The following is a 22,685-nucleotide window of genomic DNA, read 5'->3' as shown; positions in this document are numbered from 1 at the left end:
CAAATGCTTCTAAGTTCCTTTCGCTTTCTCTGAAAACACATGGTCACTCTGGCTGTTCCACCAAATGGTCTTCCTCCCTCGGTTATTATTGTTATTCTTTTAATTCGTATGATTTGAAAAAAACATGTAGATTTATACTACCACGAAGAAATGAACACAAAACTTGATCACGTGTTTGAACTCCAAATTGCGCTGCAACGAGACGTTTTTGGATGTAAAAGCTCAATTGGGTTATCTTGCTCTTGTCTGTATAGGGCGTAAACGACGGAACAGCCTCCATTCCGCCAGCTGATTGGCTGTCATAAGCTGAAGGCGGAACTTTGTTGCGTATTCTCGGCGGCGATTGGTTTACCTGCGTGGTCGCAGGAAAACGTAGGAACTGTCTGACAGTCTGATTGTCGGAACAAGGAAGAAGGTTCACTCGTCAAACCAAGCCTTCTTTTACTTACAAACGGTAACTTTCTGAATTTATTAATCTCTGCCGTGACAATGTTGAACAAATACCAATATGCTCCATTATGGGTTGCTACTGTAATGAGCCGCTTGTAAGTTTGCTGACTGTAATACATGGCGTGTTAATATTGCATGCAAGGTGTTTATAGCTGATTAGTGTAATACTGTACACGAGTATATGATTGAAGCTGGCTCCTTTGTTGAGGAAGCTCAGAACCATTTACAGCAAGGGTGTCCGAACGTTTTCCACCAACACAGGAAAAACTTAGATAAATTTTATACATTAACATGCTAAAACCAATCCAATGTATGTCAATTTATGCTGAAATATCTGAACAGAATTTCTTAGCTATTACTCTATCGTAGGGATGTTGCGATCCCCATTTTTTGGCTTCCGATCCGAGCCGATGTTTAATAGTCCTGCCGAACCGATCCGTTCGTTACTGACCCTTTAAAAAAAAAAAGCTTTTGTTACAAACATGAATTTGTGGAATTGAATATTATTCTTCAAAGCATAAAAAATAATGTAACCAAAGAATTGCTGAATTTACTTTTTGATTACACAGTATGACCTACAATATTGTTAGGCTTTTGTAACAAACCTCTGTGAGTCGGATCCCTAATCCAACAAAAGAGCCAATAAAAGTCCATCCAATACAGCCGACCTTCAAAATACAGTGGATCGACAGCCGATCCCGATCCTGAAGATCGAGAATAATACATATTTTTAAAATACGCAGAAAAATGAGCTGTGGTGCGAAAATGTCACAGATTTCTTGTGATCAGATTAATTTTGTTGACCTTGTTCACCAGGAGATGACACAGTGGTGCCAGCTTCAGTTGCTGGACTCCAAGTACTTGGAGCAAGTAGACCAGCTGTACGACGACTCGTTCCCCATGGACATAAGACAGTACCTGAGCAAGTGGATTGAGAGCATCGACTGGTGAGATGACGGCAAACTTCTGCAATACCTGACAGATGATCAAAAGACAGAGAGAATCAATGTACTGTTTTACAAAAAAACCCAGAAAAAATAGTAACATAATTATGATTGATTTAAGATGTCAAATTGTAGTTACAGTGTTCCCTCGTTCGTTTGCATTTCAATGATCAACACAAGAATTTATTAAGTCACTCACGCATGTTTCACAGCGCGGTTCCACTCTACTGTAGCGTTTTTGTGTCCTTGTTAAAACATATTGCTTCAGAGGAACCGAAGATTAATTTACCAGCTAGCAAGCAAGCAAGCTGGCGATGACACAGGAGACATGGCAACATGGCATGAAGGAGATCAATTGACAATGGTCTACAGCCAATCGGGACGCAGAAAACAATGGGTAGTGTAGACAGATGGGAAGAGGGAAGAAATAGACACTCAACTTCCCAAAATGCAATTATTCTTAAAGGGCCAGGCTCAGCCCGTAACAGCGTTCATATGCTGTAATAAAAAAAACAAGAAACTACTACCTGGCTAGCGACTAGTTTCACCACAGACGCGGCCGCAGTGCGTCAGCGTCGTGCTCACAACACCACTGCTGCAGAGTTTGGAAAAGTTAACGCTAGCTGTAGGCGTTTGTTTATGTATTGCTATGTGAAATCAATGCGCCTAAGAAGGAAGTTCCGGTAATGCTTAAAACGGCAAAAATACTGTATTACATGTTATCATGAATCTACTTGTTACTACATGGTCACAGCATCTATATAAAACCATAAAACCTTGTTTTCGGAGGTGTTTTAATAGTGGTCGTTGTAGGCGCCATATGTGGATCCTGTTACATGAAGTAATGACCTGTCTCTTTTTATCTGTTTTTATATCTTTAGAACGCACAGAAAAAAGAAAGACGTGTGTTCATGTCTCCCATAAGGATTGTGGATGATGGGCAAAATTCCCCCAAAAAAAGGCACAGTTTTTCTTTAAAGCTGAGGTGCACTCAAAACTTGTTTATTGTTTGCATCATACAAAACATGTAGAAAGATAGCTGTACAATGTAAAAATGGTGCCAAATAAATCCATGCACTCACAAAATATTGATGTCAGTGATAACAGTTGTGATCATTGGACACCACATGATTTTTTTAGATATCAATACATAACTAACTCAATTTTATTCTTGTGGAGTCGTAACCCATAACTATAGACTACCTTCTGGCTTTGCAGCTCATGTGTGTTAGTAGCAAAACAGAAGGTGTTCAAAGGCATGTGGTGGCAGAGGACACGAAAGGTAACAATTGCTATTGGATCTCCAATAGCAATTAGCAATTGGCAATATTATCTGTCGAGCACAAATTGTGTGCCTATTTTCCAAACAGCACATCAGTAATGGCTTCCAATGTAAATCATTTTACAGGATGCAATTACAGTTCATATCAGAGCCACTCTATAAAAACCATGATATTCGTTTTTGTGTCCTTTTTTACCCAATATCCAGTATTAAATAGGGTTCGGCATTGAGCATCCATGGGAACTGGAAACTAATATTCCGATTCCCCCGGGATTGTTCATTTCTTAAAATCTTTATTCCTACGTTTGGTGATTGACGAGCCCGCCGACCAGAAAAAATGGCTGCATAACACCAACAAAGAAGAAGCCGGCGAACACCAATGAAGAAGAAGCGGAAGGAAGCGTTTGCATTCATCCATTTCAACCATGGACAGTGTGCGACGGCGCTCGAAAGTTTGGCTGAAATTCTGCAAGAAAAATAAATGATCGGGGCAGTGCAACATTTGCAACGCTCTCATAACATGCAAAGGAGGGTGACCACTAACATGATTAAACACCTCTGGATTCACGGTGTACAGAGTGCCCTGATTTTGACGCGCTACCCTGGACTTCTTTCAACCAGTCAAGTAAGTAAAGAATAAATTACGTCGCTCTTATGCCAACATTGAAGCAGCAAACAAACGATCTGACCTTAACGTAGCTTTAGCCAGGAAGTTGACCAGACCCCGTGAAGTGTTACTCCATTCACCGTACTTGTTTGATATTCTGCACGCAGGTTAGTAGGAGCTCAGTAACATGGTTATACTTTGTCTGTTCTGCATCATAAGACACTTTTCAACACATAAAAAACTGCAAAAAAAAGTAATTCATAAAAAGTTCATATAATTAAAAAAATATAATAATAAAAAATCATGGAGACATCCAAACATTTCATCCAAGAACTTTGGTTAGCACCCTTATTTAAACCATGCAAACTTCAATCGAGAATTGTTAGGAACCGGAATCGAAACGAGGAATCGGAATTGGAACCAGAAACGCTTAAATTCAAACAATACCCAACCCTAGTATTAAATCATCAATCAAGACCAAACATTATTCAATATTAATTTTATTATTTCTATACTTCAATAATGAAACAATTACAACTATGTAATTTCCATTTTAATTTCAAAATATACTTAGATCCTTGTAAAGATCTTTGCGGGCTCAGACAATGTTTCATATTTTTTTATACATACCGTAGCATTGATGATATTTATAGCAAATACTTAATAATTTTTGGACCAATTGATGAAAGTGTGCCATGGCCCATTGGTTGAGAATAACTGTTCTCATTGTTTTGTTAAGCACTGAACATTACATTGATTTGCGCGTGGCCTACATGTCCTTTATTTTTTCTCTATGCGACTCTCAGCGGAAAAGATTTGTACGATGCTGGGCTGAACAGAATAGGCAACTTCTCACCTCCTCAAGCATGGTAGCGGATTTACAAGAATATTCTCCACATTTGTTTTTTGGCAACCTCAGGGATGCTGTGTCAGCCCAAGATTCATTAGCCACCGTTCGCTTTCATGACCTCCTGGCCCAGCTGGACGACCAACACAGCCGCTTTGCCCTGGCAAATAACTTCCTGCAGCAACATAACTTCCGCAAGATCAAGAGGAACCTTCAGGTCAGAATGAGCTGGACCTTCTACTCCACGTGGAAATGTTCCTTTTATTAACATTGTCGTCAATGTACCCGTTTTCCAGGATAGATTCCAGGAAGACCCAGTCCACATGGCCATGATCATCTCAAGAAACCTGAAAGATGAGCGCTTCATCCTTGCCAATGCAAAGAGTGCAATGGTAGAACTACACTTGACTCAAACAAAGCTTTAGACAGTCAAGTTGAAACAAAGAGATATCCTCTACAAATGTGTCATTCTGCAGGAAGGTGAGGACACTGTGTCAGCCATGGTGGTGGAGAAACAGAAGCTGGACAGCAAAGTGAAGGACATGAGAGACCAAGCTCAGGTGACACAATCAAAGCAGTGTGTTCTGCTTCGGGTTTGACTTTGGTGACATTTGACATTTGGTGACAAATGTGTGTCTCAGATGGCAGATCAGAACATCAAAAATGTGGAAGATCTGCAAGATGAGTACGACTTCAAGTTAAACACTTGGCGGAACAGAGGTGACCACCTGCCTGCCTCTAAGGCTCAGATACGTAGATGTGACATGAAGGAGGTGACTTAAAAGGTTGTGTGTTTGTGCAGAGAATGAACTTAACGAAATGATGCCTAAGGAAGTAGAGAGGGAGAAGCTGATCATCGGTAGGATGTGCTTGGAGCTGAAAGCCAAACGACAGGTTGGTTCATCTTTGGTTTATTGCTGTAGAAATCTGACTCTGGCTCATTGTGAATATCAAATGTACAGATCCGGGCAGGAGTGTACGTACACTCATTGTGGGAATAAATGTCACATCAATTTTGGCATTTAAATGGCTTATTTTAACCTATCTTTTTGTGGGCTGGAAAGATTAATAGACCAGGGTCCGGTTGTTCAGAACTCGGGTTATTTTAACCACTGGTTAACCCCTAACCACCGGTTAAATTCTTAACCCGCCGTTAGTTAACCAACTGTTAAATATGCCTTGTTCCAAACATGGTTAGTCACGTTGTTAGTTAATGGCACTGTCAAAGTTAACCGTGTGGTTGACGTCACTCGTCAGCGTCAATATACTGTATTTTGTTGAATTCCGGTTTAGCAGAAAAATTGATAGCGAAACGATTTAACAAATAAAAAAAATGAAGTTAGTCAGTTAAATATATTATTAATTAACGTAAGCAATATTTAACATGGTTTCAAGGTTTACAGCAAAATGAACCTACAACGGATACCGGAATTACTTAACCAGCCTTCAAAGTAAGAGCCCAGACGCGCTTAGCTTGAAAATGTTCAATGTATTCTGCAACAAATGAAGCTAAACGTTTTAAGAATTCAAACAAGCGAGCAATTTATGAACGACACAATTATAAGGTGATAAAATATTTTGTTCAGCACAAGCTGTTATAGTTTGGAAAAATACCGAAAGTCGCCTCGCCTTCAAAGTAAGAGTCTTAGGGTTCAACGTAATATTGGTGCCAAGATTATAATACCTGAACAAGTACTGTAACAGAATTCCAATAGCATATCTGTATCTCCAACTCACAAGCACATCTATCTGTTCTTCCTGGAAACAACGCTTCCTCATTCTCAAGGTGCATTCACGACTCTGAAAATCACAACAACATCTTTATTATGCGTGTGGTCTAAATAAACCGAACGACAAAGAAGAACAGTAAGTCGCTATTCTCATCAGCATTTCAGTTTGCTTGAAAATCCCAGACAATACACTCAAAACTTATACATTCTATGTGGTGTCTTGCCACGCAGTACCTCTTTGCTCATAATATGATTATATATGTATATATATATATTATATATGTATATGCGTGTGTGTGTGTATTAACAGTGCCAAATTAACATAAAGCTAAAATTTACATAAAGCTAATACCCAAGATTGGGTCTACAGGAACAAGATGAGACAAGATTTTAACATTTTACTTAAAATTACAATGAAAAAATATAAAAAATATATGACAATATATCCCAATCTACTAATTAAATTTCTACTACGTTACACTCTTCTGCGCTCTGTGTGTATGCTAGCGGCCCTGCCTCCACCCATCGAGACAAAGAGACTGTATGAAGGACAAGGGCTTACTCCGTTCATGCCGTTGTTCTATGGAACAAACGCGCCAAGGTGCTGAAACCAATGCACAGAGTGATCTCGCTTCCTGCCTGTTTGGAGGCGGGAGATGAGGAAAACAGACACGCATGCAAGTGGCAACATATTGAGGCCAGCAAAAATGATCAATTTCATTTTCATTTACTGCGTGATTAATTAATTATTATCGTCCCAGGCCGAGTGCCCACGAGATTTTTTTTTTCTGAACGAGAAATCTTGTCATGTTTTAATCTTGCGAGATCTTGTGACACCCGTAGTCATGATTAATTAATTTCAAAACTGTGATTAATCTGATGAAAGATTTTACAATTTTAGCTGTAAAATGGGACCTATACAACTTTGTACTGGATTTTAGCCCATTGAGTCACTCAGTGACGGTCATGAAACATTTTGGATTGGTTGTCATGTGACAGTCATGTCATGTTCATTACTATAGCTCTTGAATGAATTCATATAAAACAGGACCCGAAAATGTATATGTCCTATTGCTATGGAAAGCCTGACGTGATGTATTTGCCGCAATAGCAAAAATGGCAATAAACCACACGGTAAATGTCAGTGTTTCAGTTATACTGAATTAATATTATGGCCGTCAAAAATAGCGCATTAACAGCAGTAACTAATTTATTTCATTAATTACGTTAAATTTTTTTGCGCAATTAACGCATATGCATCATAGCAGACGGCGGCACAGTGTAGCTCGCCACAGAGTCTGACGCTCTTTTAGAACTTTATTCTTACCTGAACACATCAACGGCAGCGCAATTCCAACACCATTCTCCAACAGACACGTTTCTAGTCCATTCGTCATCGCAACAACACTTCCTCATTGTCACTAAACAGACCACAAGACGCATTCACGGACACTCCAAACATCACAGTAATGTTTTTATTATGAGTGTATGTGTGGTTTAAATCAGGCGTCAGTAACACGGTGTCCTCGGGCACCAGTTCACCCCTAAGTACCACATGAGTCGCCCACCAGCCTGTTCTAAAAATAGCACAAATAGCACCACTTATCTGCGAACCGCATTTCATTTTTTTGGTTGCTTTTCTTGTTTAAATCACACTCACATGTAAACTGGAAATGACAATTTCTTTATAAAAAACTTTTTTAATAAAAATGCACAAAAGACCGTTTTAGTAGTGCCAATTCTCCTTTGTTGCTTAAGTTAACATGTGATTAAACGGGATGTTCACTCACTTTGAAGTACAATTTGCTACATTTAAGTAGGCTCGGAAATCCCAGAAAATTCACTCAAAACATGTGAATTGTACATAAATGACGTGGTGTTTTTGAACGAAAATTCCTCATTGCTCATAATAACACAGTTAAAGTCTGATTCAAATATTCTGCTATTAAAAACCAGTGTTGGGTAAATAGATTTTCATAAATGTGTGCCATCTCAACTAGATTAAAATTTTCAGTTCATTTGTTGCTGTTAAAACATACAAATATATATCATCTTGCACTGTTATTTATCTTTCTTTCAATAAAATACAGTAAAAATTTGCATATTTCAGACATAGTGTGACATGGTGATTAATCATGTTTAATTAATTTGAAAACAAGGATTAACCTGATTAACTTTTTTAATCATTTGACAGCCCAAATTAATATATGTGCTTTTGTTCAGTTCCAAGTACACTTGTTGAGTTTCAAGTTGAATTATTTCAAATAAGGAGCATTCGTTGTATTTTAGAAAAACATCAGAAATCCGTTCAATGTGTTTCACTTGGTCTGTGGTATATCCCCCCCCCATTATGTGGCACTTATAACATGAGATGGAACAAAAGTCAGCTTCACCTTGTGCCTCTGTTCTTACATGTTTTTTATTGTATGTGTCACGCTCAGCATGACAGTTTTGATTCTTTTGTGTTGATTCACCTTATTCCCCATTTTATACTCCTGTTTTGCAACCGCTTCCTGTTCTGTGCTGTTTTCAGTCATCTTTACCTCTTTCTGAGCAAGCTGCCAGTCACAGCTGGCCCTCATTTGTAATTAGTTGGCTTCTTCAGGAGAGTGTGTGGTTTGTTGTTTTCTGGTTCATTGTTGTTTGGTTGCGTTGGACTCTTGTGATTGTCTGCATTCCGCTGCTTCACCTCTCACTACTTCTGTGTAGTTTTTTGCCCCCCACAACTTCCTTTTTTGCACTCGCTTTTTGTTAGTGTGCTGCCTGTTTGCACATCTCCACTCCTGTCTCTGCATACTGGCGTCACGACGATGCGCCATTGTGACAGAATGACAATTAAGGATGAAATGGAATGTTACTTAAAACATTGTCTTTGCAGTTAATAAAAAAATTATAATGACAACAGTTTGACATTGGAACAGATTAATTCTATTCACATTGATTCCAAAAGGAAAAATCAGAGCAAATGAGTTTCCACTGTACCTACAATGCTCAATCACGTGCTCATTAATGTTGTTTACGTTCAGTTGGAGCATTTTGAGGCATTTGTAAGCTGCAATTGTGCTATTTCCCCACTCAAATTTCCAACTCCATTAGTCTCAAATGCGGCATAGTCACCCAGCCTTCTCCTTCTCTCGTCAGGACGTGGTGCTCCAGCTGACTGAGCTCCTGAACGTCACTCAGGCTTTACTGTCGGACCTAATCTCAGAGGAGCTCCCCGAGTGGAAGCAGCGGCAGCAGATTGCCTGCATCGGTGGACCACCCAACGCTTGCCTAGACCAGCTGCAGAATTGGTGAGTACTGTCTGAGCCTCTGATCTGCTGGATACATAAAACTACTCATCCTCTTGCAGGTTCACCTCGGTAGCAGAAACCCTTCAACAGGTTCGGCAGCATCTGAAGAAGTTGCAAGAATTGGAGCAGAAGTTCACTTATGAATGCGACCCCATCACCCAGAAGAAAGATTTCCTTGAGGCCCGAGCTCTGGAGCTCCTAAAGAACCTCCTCACCAAGTACTTATTGTTGTCTGGTTTCCTGGATGATTGTTCATCCACTTAGGTGATGTATCATCTGGTTATGCTGTGTGTGTGTTTGCAGTGCTTTGGTTGTGGAGAGGCAGCCCTGCATGCCCACCCACCCGCAGAGACCACTGGTGCTGAAAACCTGCATCCAGTTCACGGTAAAACTGCGGTAAGTAGTGACTCTGCTGGAGTTGGCATTTCAAAACAAGACACAACGTTGTGATTGCCAAACATCCCACTGTCTGCTTTGTGCTCAGGTTCCTGGTGAAGCTGCCCGAGTTTAACTACCAGCTCAAAGTCAAGGCTTTGTTTGACAAGTACGATCTCACGCGTGCGAGGGTAACCACCACAGTATTTCAACTTGTTGTTAATGAGCTATCTTGGTCTTCTCAGGGACGTGACAGACAAGAAAGGGTATGTCTCCAAACAGTTTACACATTTTTGAACATTCGAGTAAGTGAAGCGAGTCTACGTTTCATGCCGAGAACCGTCCCAGTGAGCGATACACGTGTCTCTCAGGTTCCGCAAGTTCAACATCCTGGGAACAAACACCAAAGTTATGAACATGGAAGAGTCCAACGGCAGCTTGGCAGCAGAGTTCAGACATCTGGTCAGTGTTCTGTACATCATTCAAACAGAGCATCTTAATTTGTGATAATACAATTGCTGAAAGTGTGTTTTGTTTTACACACAGCAATTAAAAGAGCAGAAAGTATCAGGAAATCGAAACAATGAGGTAAGATTGGTAATTCTTCATATTTACCGCTTGGGACATGCCATGAAATATACAGTCAACCTTAGTTTTAGTACGCCCCAGTTTTGATATGTTTTTGTCAAATTTTTTTGCGAAATGTTGCCTCAGTTTTCGTATAATATTGCACATAAAAAAACAGTCCATTTGCCCTGTATTGCATTGTTCTTGGACATCGAGTGCCCAAACAAAGCACCCTGTGCGTTGCTGACTCACTGTCCGCGCATGCAACAGGTAACTCGTCACGGGGCCAAAGATAGTTGCGAGTGCCAGCAATTTGATAAAGAACGTGAGAAGGTGATAATTCAAACCTGCAATAAAAGCATTTTGTGCCGGCGATGAAGTCTGGTGCTTATGTGTCTCACCAACATTACAGTAACATTACTGACACCTAGTGACCAGTGTAGAATACTACACATCATCACAATGTCTTTGAATGCGTCCTCTGAATGCCTTATATTTGTATTTCAATTTGTTCAGCTATGTTTATGATCGAAAATGCTTCACTTAGGCAAAAAATAAGTAATTTTTTATTTTTTTTTTTTTTACTAATAATAGGTGGTATTCAACCATGAAACGGCATGATTTAATAATTACCGTAATTTCTTTAATTACAAATAAAACACATTGTAATCACAAATTGTAATTTAATTACAAATAAAACTGCACTTTTTTTGTAATTTTGCCCATCATCCACAATCCTTGTGTGAGACATGAACACACACGCCTTTTTCTTTTCTGTGCGTTTTAAAGACATAAAAACAACTAAAAAGAGGCAGGTAATTAATGCTTGTAATGGGACACACCGTTTCCGCCTAGAGAGCCCGCTATTAAAATACCTCCAATAACCTCCAACAATGTTTTGTAGTTTTATATCCATGCTGTTAACATACAGTAACAGGTACATTCATGATAACATGTAATACTTTGCGCTTTGATTTCACATAGCAACATAGAAATCAACGCCTACTTTTCCAAATTCAGAAATAAAAACACAGCAGCAGCTCCAATATGTAGGGTTAGCTGAAGCAGCTGAATGGTATTGGCAGGCGAAGCGGCACGTGGCTTCGGCAGGGGTTGAAGCAAAAACTCAGGTGTGGGAGGAGTTTGGTGAGGCCATGGAGCACGACTTTCGGTCGGCCTCGAAGAGGTTCCGGCAAACCGTCTGACGCCTCAGAAAAGCGAAGCAGTGCCCAATCCACACTGATTACAGTGGGAACGGAAGCCTGACCTCGACTTTCGGCCAGACTGTTCCATCGCCGTGGCTGAGGTATCTGGGATAGTCAAAACATGCCCCAGTAGCAAAGCACCGGAGTTGAACGAGTTTCGCCCTGAGTTCAAGGCTCTGGATGTTGAGGGACTGTCTTGGCTGAAACGTCTCTTCAACATTGCGTGGAAGTCAAGAACAGTACCTCTGGATTGCAGACCAGGGTCGTGGTCTCTCTTTTTAAGAAGGGTGACCAGAGGGTGTGTTCCAACTATAGGGGGATCACACTCCTCACCCTTCCTGGGAAAGTCTATTCCAGGGTGCTGGAGAGAAGGGTATGACCGATTGTCGAACCTCGGCTACAGGAGGTGCAATATGGATATGCAGGTATATGTCAACATCGACTTACTCGGGCACTGTTTAGTAATAAGAAGAAAATTGTGGACCGAGACTTGATGAGTTGGTCGATATAGACGAGTTGTCAACATAAGCGGGACCAAATTTAGTGGGTTCCACTATATATACAGTAGTATCATGGGACAACACTTTGATACAATGTAAAGTAGTCAGTGTACAGCTTGTATTATTTTGCTGCCCTCTCAAAATAACTCAGCACACAATCATTAATGTCTAAAATGCTGGCAACAAAAGGGAGTATATTGTATCAAAGTATCATCGTAGATACTAGTATTTGTAGACACGGGGCTCTTTTTGTGTTTAGGTACCACTGGTCGTCACAAATGAGCTCCACTTGCTGAGCTTTGAGGCGTTGTTGCAGCTCGGCCAGTCTGGAATGACCATCCAACTGGAGGTGAGATGACGACAGTTGAGGAGGATCAATGATGAATGAGTTTGCAGATGATGAGATGGTTGTCTCTGTCTCAGGCGCTGTCTCTGCCCCTGGTGGTGATCTCCAATGTGTGCCAGCTGCCCAGCGGCTGGGCCTCCATCCTCTGGTACAACATGCTGACCAGTGAGCCCAAGGTGATCACAAACTCATCCAGATGTGTACATTATGAATCGTACAGGCCGCATCTATCAATGCTGATCTTGAGCACTTGTTCCAGCAGGTTTTTGGGTTTCAAAATGGACCTTGTATGCTTGAAGTTAAAGTGTCTTTTGTGATCTCATTTAGAAATTGAGAATGTTTCCAGGCCGTTCTCATCCATACTGTATTTCCCTTCACAGAACCTGCAGTTCTTTTTGTCTCCTCCGACAGCAAAGTGGTCTCAGCTCTCCGAGGTGCTCAGCTGGCAGTTCTCCTCCGTCACCAAGCGAGGCTTGAGCCAGGAGCAGCTGAACATGCTGGCTGACAAGCTGCTGGGTCAGAACTTCCTGTAGCACTTAAAAACATGAACATGTTGAGCAAAATAATCGTGGAGTGTCTTCTTGAGCTGATGAAAAGGGACTGTGACTCTCTGCAGGAGCCAAAGCTGAGAGGAACCCAAATGGGCTCATTCACTGGAACAAATTCTGCAAGGTGACAAAACAGAAATAATAACACAGCTCTTCAGAAGTCTGATTGTGTTTGAACTAAAAAGATGATCTGGTTCTGTTTAGCCACAAAACAACAATGAGAAAGCAAATCCCTTCTGGTTGTGGATTGAAGGCATCCTGGATCTGATTAAGAGACACCTGCTTTCCCTCTGGAATGACGGGTGAGTTCCACCTGTTCAGAACGGTGTGTGTGGGTTGAATGCAAAACAGCTTGGCACGCAAAGCGAACGCTTCTGCTTCCTGTGTGTGCACAGCTTCATCATGGGTTTCATCAGTAAGGAGCGCGAAAGAGCTCTTCTGAGTGACAAATGTCCGGGGACGTTCTTGCTCAGGTTCAGTGAGAGCAGCAAAGATGGAGCAATTACCTTCACGTGGATCGAACACGACATGCACAGTGAGTACGCGATTTTTTTCAACCCGACTTATCATTCAAGTGTATTGGCTTCATTTACAGCAGGGTAAAGTCCGGCCGGGGAGCTGTTTGTGGCAGGTTTCTTATTGGCCTGTCATTTTTCGTACAAGTAAAAGGGCCAATAATTTAAATAAGATTGCAAACACTTTAAAAAAATAGCAGTTTCACAAATACAATTGTCATCAGTTGACTATAAACATATGTTCCTTTATAAATGTATAAATTAACAAATACTAATTTATACTGTTGATAATCTATAAATTAATTAATAAAAATTGTAGATTAAAAAAATTATAATCTATCATCAACCACCAATAGAAGAAAATCACAGTGGATAATGAAGATTTAAAAAAGATGCATAAATCTTGTATTATAGACAAATATGCAGCAATAGCATAAGGTGGATTATGATTGCAAAACTGAACATTATGAGTACCCCAGTTTTTGGACTATTGAGTGCACGTGTATATAAGACACACTCACAAAATTTAAAGAAAAAAAAAAATGCTAATATATAGGCCACACCTGCCTATAAGCCACAGGTGTCCACGTCGCGGGATATTTAGTACACAGAAAGTTGTTTATAAATGCTTTTTTCCAAACAGTGCTGAACAGTGCGTTGTGACATGGCTGGTTAAACAGTAGCCCACCAGAAAAGTCTCTGTCATCGCTGTATTCATCCTCCCCCTTCCGCACTAAAACCACTAAATTAGTCTTCTTCAGTGTCGGAACTGGACAGCCCCGCAATTCACACACACTCCACCGGTCTCTCTCCCTCTTTTGTTGTCATCTTTACACTCTTTACACTCCTATTACCCAAAAGAGTAGACATTATGACAGAAAATAAGACATTTGAGACATAAATAAGTCTTCTGCTTGTGTTTGTTGCTGTAAATGTGTTCCATAGGGTAGCTTAGTGAAGAGTGGACAGGGAGTGACCTTGGGGGTTCAGAGTTCAGTTTTAGCTTGGTGTGGATTACGGCCACAACAGTACAGTCAAACTTGTCTTTAGCGGCCACTAGAGGGAGTCTGCAAAAGTGGCCACTATAGACAGGTGGCCTCTATAGACAGGTTGGTGTCCAGTTTTAATGTTGACCAGTAGAGGAAAAAAAAGAAAAAATAATAATTTTAACCAGTAGAGGGCACTGCGGACTGTGGATAAAAGTTGTACATCAGTACTAGGCTTGTTATTATCATGGTTCATGGTTTTAATCCTGAACATGCATGAGTCAAACAGTAGCACATCACATAGTACAATTCACAATTTTGCATGTCCAAAAAGGAGTAGGAAGAAGCAAAGCTTATTTAATCCTACCCCTCATCAGTTTCACATCAGTTGCAATACATTTATTCACCTCTTGTTCTTCCAAGTGTACTTTGTAGGTCTACATGACAATGTAGTGCAATCATAGCCAAGGTTTTTACTTACTAAAAGGAAGCTAGAGGCTTAATAATAACTGATAGAATATATCCACGACCCACAGAACAAAGCTGTGCTAGTAATGTCTTACGCTTGTTTTTAATATTTTACTTTTTATATGGCAGTGTCATTACAGCTTTAGTTCATCAGGAAGTGACGGGAAGTGACGGTGGGCGTCCCGAGCAGGAGAGCTAGGCTCAGTGCTAGCTGTGAGTTTGGAGAGAGTTGGGAAGTGTGTTTATGTTGGCGTGGATGTAAAGTCCTGCAGTGTTCTGCGCTGTTAATAAAGCCATTAAAGTGCATTAGAGTCCTCCTTCCCCACAACAAGCGGCATTACAGTATTGACCAGTGCACACCAGGAAATAAACGGTGTCATTTCTTACAGGCATTGGCTGGACAGCTATGTATTGGGTCTTGTTTAAGCTTTGCCTTGTGGGCAAGCAGGAAGGAGAGACGATGCTGAGAGATGTGTGTGTGTTCTGAGCTGCTGTCTGGTTGCCGCGTTCAAGAAGGCAGAAGAAACATGAGAAGTTTCCTTCTTTGCTTCAGAGCTGAATAACACTGACAAGTTAACAGACTAGTAGCGAACGGAAAAGAAGACGGCTTTGTTTGTGTCGAATACAGAAGATGAGGACTTTGATGGATTTGTGGATGAGGATTGATGAAAAATAACGTGAGTACATTCTAAAATACTTCAATTAAGTACAACCAAACTCAGTTTTGCTCCCGCTGCCGCATGCATGCTAGCGTATGTTTTTTTTTTTTATTGTAGCGTCGCTGGGAGCACGTCCTGTTCCCAGCCTACTTTGCGGTAATGTTTTGGTGCAAATGCTCTTAAAGCTACATGTTTGACCAGGAAATAGCAAGCTCAGAAGAAGACGGCTTTTTTATGTGGAACAACTGACAGTTTGTGTGGATCTTGTGAATGATGACTGAGCTCAGTAATTAAAGTCTACACACGACGGCTTCATTGATTGAAAAACGAAACTTTTTCGTGCATGAAGCTTCTACTTGAGTTGGTAATTTGGCTGCTATATGCGGTCAGATATTGACCAAGGGAGACAAAATGGGTGGCCGCTGGCAGCGTTGGACAGGTGACTGCTATACACAGGGTCTATAACATGTAAATTTGCTGCGGGGGATTTTTTAGTGGCTGCTATAGGCAGTTGGCTGTTCTATAAAGGTGGCCGCTAAGACAGGTTTGACTGTATTTTGTATATTACAGTAACATTACTGACACCTAGTGACCAGTGTAGTATATCAGTATACAGACCCTTTCCAAAAAATTTGAATGTCATGGAAAAGTTGTTTAATTTCCATAATTCCATTCAAAAAGTTAAACTTTCATAGATTATAGATTCAGGGCCCACAATTTAAACGATTTCAAGTATTTATTTGCTTATTTTTATGTAATTTGGGCTTCCAGCTCATAAAACCCACGAAAACAGGAATTCAAAAAATTAGAATACTGTGAAGAAATCACCATTTACTTCTCAGTTTTTGCAGGAAAAAAAGAAAGAAATTAGGATCACATCAAATCAATCAAAATATGGTACTTTCAAAACGATATGTCAATCTTCAATACTTGGTTGGGAATCCCTTTGCCTTAATCACTGCCTCGATGCGACGTGGCATTGAAGCAATCAGCCTGTGGCATTGCCTGGGAGTTATGGAAGCCCAGATTTCCTTGATGCTTGCTGTTAGCTCTTCTTTGTTGTTGGGTCTGGTGCCCCTCATTTTCCTCTTGAGAATACCCCATAGATTCTCAATGGGGTTTAGGTCCGGTGAGTTGGCTGGCCAGTCAAGCACTGTGATGGCATGGGCATCAAACCAGGTTTTGGTGCTTCTGGCGGTATGGGCAGGGGCCAGGTCCTGCTGGAAGATGAAATCTGCATCTCCATACAGATCCTCAGCAGAAGGAATCATGAAGTCCTCTAAAACATTCTGGTAGACTGTTGCGGTGACTTGGATTTAAGAAAGCAGTGTTTACTAACACCTGCACCGGACATTGCACCCCAAATCATGACGGACTGTGGATATTTCACACAGGACCTCAGGCAGCTTGGGTTGTTCCTCACCCGTCTTCCTCCAAACCCTTGGACCTTGATTCCCAAATGAAAGGCACACTTTACTTTCATCAGAAGAGAGGACCTTGGACCACTGGCCAACGGTCCAGTCCTTCTTCTCCTTGGCCCAGTGGAGACGCTTCCTACGTTGGCTCAGGTTCAGGTTCAGAAGCGGCTTGACCCGAGGAACCCGACAGTTGTAGCCCATCTCCCGGATGCGTCTGAATGCCTCGTTCCACTCTTTCTGGATCTCTGCCAGATTCTTGAATCTTCCCTGTTTGATAATCCGCTGAAGCCCACGGTCATCTCTTTTGCTGGTGCATCTTCTCCTGCCACATTTTGCCCTTCCTCTAGACTTTCCATTGATATGCTTGGACACAGCACTCTGTGAACAACCAGCCTCCTTAGCTATGAACTTTTGTGGCTTACCCATCCTATGGAGGGTATCAATGATGGTCTTCTGGCCAGTTGTCATGTCTGCAGTCTTCCCCATATTGAACCGAACTGAGACAATTGAACCAAACTGAAGCAATTTAATGACACCAGGGGAAGCCTGTGCAGGTGATTTGAGTTTAGTAGATGATTAGTGTGTGACACTCAGTTTAAAACATTCATGCCCTGCAAAATTTGGGCTGATTTCTTCACAGTATTCTAATTTTTTGAATTCCTGTTTTCGTGGGTTTAATGAGCTGGAAGCCCAAATTATGTAAAAATAAACAAATAAATACTTGAAGTCATTTCAATTGTGGGCCCTGAATCTATAATCTATGAAAGTTTAACTTTTTGAATGGAATTATGGAAATTAAACAACTTTTTCATGACATTCTAATTTTTTGGAAAGGGTCTGTATATCAGTGTAGTATATACTGTATGTCAGTGGTCCCCCACCCCCACAGACTGGCTCGTGTTCCCACAAATCTCCGGCGGACCGGGGGCGGGGGTTTGTTCATACATTACAGAGATCTAATGTATCGTATTCATTATGTACTGTATAAAACTAAGACAGGAACAACATCAAATTAAAAGCACAAAATGAATACAGACCCACCATCCACCAGTATGAGCCTGGAGTTTGCTTTTCAGAGAGCTTTTGTGTGTGTGTGTGTGTGTGTGTGTGTGTGTGTGTGTGTGTGTGTGTGTGTGTGTGTGTGTGGTAACAGGCAGTGTTGTGTTGTGCACTCAATAACATCATCAAACCTTACCTCTATGCATTCCCACAGACTATCAGCATTTGAAGTGAAAGAAGAACAGTATAAATACAGAGTAGTCGTCTATCTCTGCAGCATGGGAGAAAGTTAGCACACGCACGAATGTCCTGTCAAAAATTGTCGAACAAAGTGGGACGGGTCGCCGCTCGCAACAAACATAAACATGCAAAAACTATATTATTTTTTAAATAAAATAATGGCCCATATTTCCTAAATTGATATGCATTTACATTAAGTTTTAGATACTTATTTACACTTTTTTTTTTTTAAAGTGTTTTTTATCATTGTGCCTGAAAGTTTCCCCTGGTCCGGTTCGGCAAATGCCCACAAACTGGTCCCTGGTCTGGGCACCCCTGCTGTATATCATCACAGAATGCCTCATATTTTTGTTTTAGTTCCTTTAGCCATTATTATGGTTAATTTAGGCAAAAGATAAATCCTTTTTTTTTTTTTTTTTTTTTTTTTACTATTAGGCCTTATTCAACCACAAAACAGCATGATTTATAATATATAGTTTTACTTCTCCCTAAACGCTTTTGGTCAATGTCCACACCTAAAAGTGGTATCGTATTGTACTGTTTTAAGTTTAAATTGAATGACTGAAGTAAAAACGAAACAGAGGGAAATGTACTGTCCTATAAAGTATTTATTTAGCTCCTTTCATTTCCTGTATGTGGACGTTTGGATTGGACGCCTGATTTTGACAAATGGTCACGATAGTCATGTGATTTTCCCACCAGACAAGCCCATCTTACACTCAGTGGAGCCATACACAAAGAAAGACCTGAGTGCAGTCTCGCTGGCCGACATCATCCGGTCCTACAAGGTGATGGCGGCGGACGACATCCCTGATAATCCGCTGCGCTTCCTCTACCCCGACATCCCGAAGGACCTAGCATTTGGGAAGTACTACACCAAAAACTCAGAGTGTAAGCCGCAAGTGACTCCCTTTTATTGTTTACGTGCGTGGAAGGATTTGTAAATGTGTGTCAACATTGGCATCCAGCTCCAGAGCCCATGGACGTGGAGAACACCGAGAAGACCGGCTACATGAAGACGGAGCTTATTTCCGTCTCGGAAGTGTAAGCGACTCGTTTGAATTTTCAGGGTGTCTTCACTAATTTGAACTCTTGAATTGATCACTTGTGTCACGATGGTGCAGACATCCATCCCGCCTGCAGGAGAAAATGATGCCGATGCCACCTGAGGTCTACAGGTTGTTGGAGCAGTCCGTCAGTCCCGCAGACCTCAAAGATGCAGTGAGACCAGCATCACAACGCATCTCAGGGTGAACTCACGATCAAATGATCATTTTTCTCCGTTTCTTCACAGTTGAATGCAGACTTTCAGGGTCAGGAGTGAGGAGGTCTGAACTTCCTTGAGAGGTCATCAAACGCAAGAGCTCACTTTTTGTGTTGAATATGCTTGCATGCAACTTTGTCTTGCAGTCTCACTATTACTGGTGACTTTTGTGTCAAGTGAAAGACGAAATAGTTTGTAGCTTAACATACCCGGAAGATAAGATTGTTGAACATGCATCTACAAATTACTGCACTATATATTCAGTTGATGTAAACCAACAAAGTATACATAGTTTATGTAGTGGGTTTATGCAGTCTTGTTAGAAAATGACTTCAGGAAAAGCCTTAAAGTAGCTGGTATCCGTTGTACTCAAGTATATGGAATGTGAAGTACAAGTAAAAGCAGGGAAGTTAAACGTTTTCCAACTGTTTATTTATAAAGCAACATAAAAGTCAAAATATGCCTGCTGCATAACAAGTTAAAAATAAAGTGCTCAAAAAGTGCACTCGACATTACAGCGATCGAATTTATGTATTGTATAAAACTAAGACAGGAACAACATCAAATTAAAAGCACAAAATGAATGCAAACCCACCATACACCAGTTGGAGCCTGGAGTTTTTGTTTTTCAGAGAGAAGATCAACGTCGCTGTTTGATGTGTGTGGAAACGGGCAGTGTGCTAGCATGGGTTAACTTAAGGTGTGCACATACGTAACACATATGCACATTAGCACTCAATAACATCATCAAACCTTACCTTTTATGCATTCCCACAGAGTGTCAGCATTTGGGGATATGAAGTGAAAGAAAATCGGTAAAAATACAGTATTGTCCATCTGTGCAGAGTGGGAGAAGGCTAGTACATGTACAATGGTGCATTCAACGACTGTCAAAGTGGGACAGATCGCTGCTTGCAACAAACATAAATATGTAAAATCTTTGAGATTTTTATCTATTATTTTTGAAATAAAATAATGGCTCATATTTCCAAAATTCATATGCATTTACATAAAATGTGATGTACTTATTCGTGTAGGTGAGTTTGAAAGTCATCTCGATTAACGTTAGAATATGCAGTGGATAGCTGTTGAATGATGTCACAGCTCTTTTCAGCCCTTCTGATTGCAAATAAGACTGTCTTCCATATCCTTCCCAGAAGTGTGCCTGGACAACAATCTCAGTTTCTGTGAACTTTGTAAAAGCAAAGCTGGTAAATATGGGTCTCCAGCATGGAGCCTGCACCATTTTATGGTGAGCAAAAGCGTCTTTGGTGTTGAATGCAACATCCGGATCCTGCCAGCACATTGCATTGCGCCGTACAGTACTGTTCAGTGTGGACCAAAGACGCTAGATAATATAAGACTGCGCATTTAACGCAAATACACTAAGTCCCCAACTTACGAACACAATTGGTTCCAGATGACCGTTCTTATGTCGAATCGTTCTTAAGTAGGGGAAAAGGTAATATTACCAATGATATAGGTAGTACATGTACGTGTATACATATACAGTATATGTGTATGTATGTAAATATGAGTTTGGATGCAGTAGTAATATTAAACCGGGATAATTAATGAAAAAAACAATAATAAAAATGATATAATAATACGTAATGATAAATGTTATTTACCTTTGAAGAGGAGTGGTCGAGCATATGTCGTTGTGGTGGAGTTAGAGGAGGAGTTATTGAAAAAAAAGGACAAATCGTTGTCATAAACTTTAATCACACGCTCTGTCCGGGTTGTACAATTTAGCTTTACACTGTATCTCCCCAGCGTCGAACTCTTCCTCTGTTGGTCTCATTAGCTCTAACGCTGCCTCTGTTTGGTTTGGTTTGGTTTAGTTTATTTGAACTAAATGGAATTTGTTACAATGGAATACATCTCATGAATCATTCTTTGACAGTTCCACATGTCCAAAAGGAGTAGGAAGAATCAAAGCTTATTTAATCCTACCCCCCATCTATTCCACATCTATTACAACACTTATTATTCACTTCCTGCATTCCATGTCATGTTTTCTATGATAATCAGGATACTAATACATAAAAGATGACAGTAAGACCAAAAAAAAATGTATATATAAATTAAATATGAATAAAGAAAGTTTTTTCCTTTTTTTTTTCTTTTCCCTTCCCCTTTTTTTTCTCCTCCCCTTTTCTTAAAAAAAAACAAAAGCAAAAAAAAACAACATACATATATATATATATATATATATATATATATATATATATATATATATATATATATATATATATATACACATACATACATACACAAACTTGTCTATAGCGGCCACTAGAGGGAGTCTGCAAAAGTGGCCGCTATAGACAGGTTGGCGTCCAGTTTGAATGTTGACCAGTAGGGGAGAAAAAAAAGGGGGGGAGGGGGGAATAATAATAATGTTGACCAGTAGAGGGCACTGTGGGACTGCGGATAAAAGTTGTACAGCACTACTGATGTTCTTATTCTTTTTCTTTCTTTTCTTAGGAGAATGAACAGAATAAGAATTTCATTGCTTAGTATAACTGTCCGTTTTACTTTGCATATGACAATAAAACTCTTGAATCTACTAGGCTTGTTATTATCCACGACCCACAGAACAAAGCTGTGCTAGTAATGTCTTACGCTTGTTTTTAATATTTTACTTTTTATACGGCAGAGTGTCATTACAGCTTTAGTTCATCAGGAAGTGACGGGAAGTGACGGTGGGCATCCCGAGCGGGAGAGCTAGGCTCAGTGCTAGCTGTGAGTTTGGAGAGAGTTGGGAAGTGTGTTTATGTTGGCGTGGATGTAAAGTCCTGCAGTGTTCTCCGCTGTTAATAAAGCCATTAAAGTGCATCGGCGACGTGAGTCTCTCCTTCTTGTGAATGATTGTGACTGAGCTAGGACTCAGTAATTAAAGTCTACACACGACGGCTTCATTGATTGAAAAACAAAACTTTTTCGTGCATGAAGCTTCTACTTGAGTTGGTAATTTGGCCGCTATATGCAGTCAGATATTGACCAAGGGAGACAAAATGGGTGGCCGCTGGCCACGTTGGACAGGTGACTGCTATACACAGGGTCTATAACATGTAAATTTGCTGGGGGGGATTTTTCAGTGGCCGCTATAGGCAGGTGGCCGCTAAGACAGTTTGACTGTATGTATGTATGTATGTACATTGTTCTGTTCTGTACATTGTTTGAGTTCTTTACTCAATCCGTTCCATAATTTAATTCCACACATTGAAATGCTGTGGGTTTTCAGCGTAGTTCTCGCGTATAAATGTTTTAAGTTTCATTTTCCTCTAAGATCATATTTCTCCTCTCTGATTGAGAAATACTGTATGAGGTTTTTGGGTAACGAGTTATTATTAACTTTATGCATTATTCTAGCTGTTTGAAAGAATACTAAATCTGCAAATTTTAGTATCTGTGATTTAAAAAAAAAGGGTTTGTA

General features: G+C 40.4%; 1 protein-coding gene across 1 annotated transcript; it reads left to right on the top strand.

Annotated features, from left to right (window-relative positions):
* The first annotated feature begins 331 nt into the window (after positions 1 to 331).
* Positions 332 to 22,084, top strand: stat1a (signal transducer and activator of transcription 1a). The gene is made up of 24 exons (XM_054769324.1): positions 332 to 454; positions 1,267 to 1,397; positions 4,203 to 4,347; positions 4,427 to 4,522; positions 4,607 to 4,690; positions 4,772 to 4,850; positions 4,933 to 5,024; positions 9,002 to 9,153; positions 9,213 to 9,371; positions 9,457 to 9,549; positions 9,638 to 9,697; positions 9,774 to 9,794; positions 9,900 to 9,990; positions 10,075 to 10,116; positions 12,060 to 12,149; positions 12,224 to 12,322; positions 12,527 to 12,662; positions 12,763 to 12,818; positions 12,899 to 12,996; positions 13,090 to 13,229; positions 18,682 to 18,870; positions 18,948 to 19,023; positions 19,104 to 19,200; positions 19,274 to 22,084. Exons 2-24 carry the CDS (start codon positions 1,270 to 1,272, stop codon positions 19,301 to 19,303), a joined length of 2,253 nt encoding a protein of 750 aa, XP_054625299.1. The 5' UTR covers positions 332 to 454; positions 1,267 to 1,269; the 3' UTR covers positions 19,304 to 22,084.
* The last annotated feature ends 601 nt before the right edge of the window (positions 22,085 to 22,685 follow it).

This window comes from Dunckerocampus dactyliophorus, chromosome 1 (assembly GCF_027744805.1).
Source record: "Dunckerocampus dactyliophorus isolate RoL2022-P2 chromosome 1, RoL_Ddac_1.1, whole genome shotgun sequence".
Taxonomy (NCBI): domain Eukaryota; kingdom Metazoa; phylum Chordata; class Actinopteri; order Syngnathiformes; family Syngnathidae; genus Dunckerocampus; species Dunckerocampus dactyliophorus.
This window is presented reverse-complemented; position numbering and strand designations above follow the sequence as displayed.

Bases quoted from the DNA above. Each gene is read 5' to 3' on its own strand.
- stat1a (XM_054769324.1), top strand. From the start codon at position 1,270: ATGACACAGTGGTGCCAGCTTCAGTTGCTGGACTCCAAGTACTTGGAG. The intron at 4,851-4,932 runs GTGACCACCTGC...GTGTTTGTGCAG, and splicing joins AAACACTTGGCGGAACAGAG to AGAATGAACTTAACGAAATG. The intron at 5,025-9,001 runs GTTGGTTCATCT...TTCTCTCGTCAG, and splicing joins AGCTGAAAGCCAAACGACAG to GACGTGGTGCTCCAGCTGAC.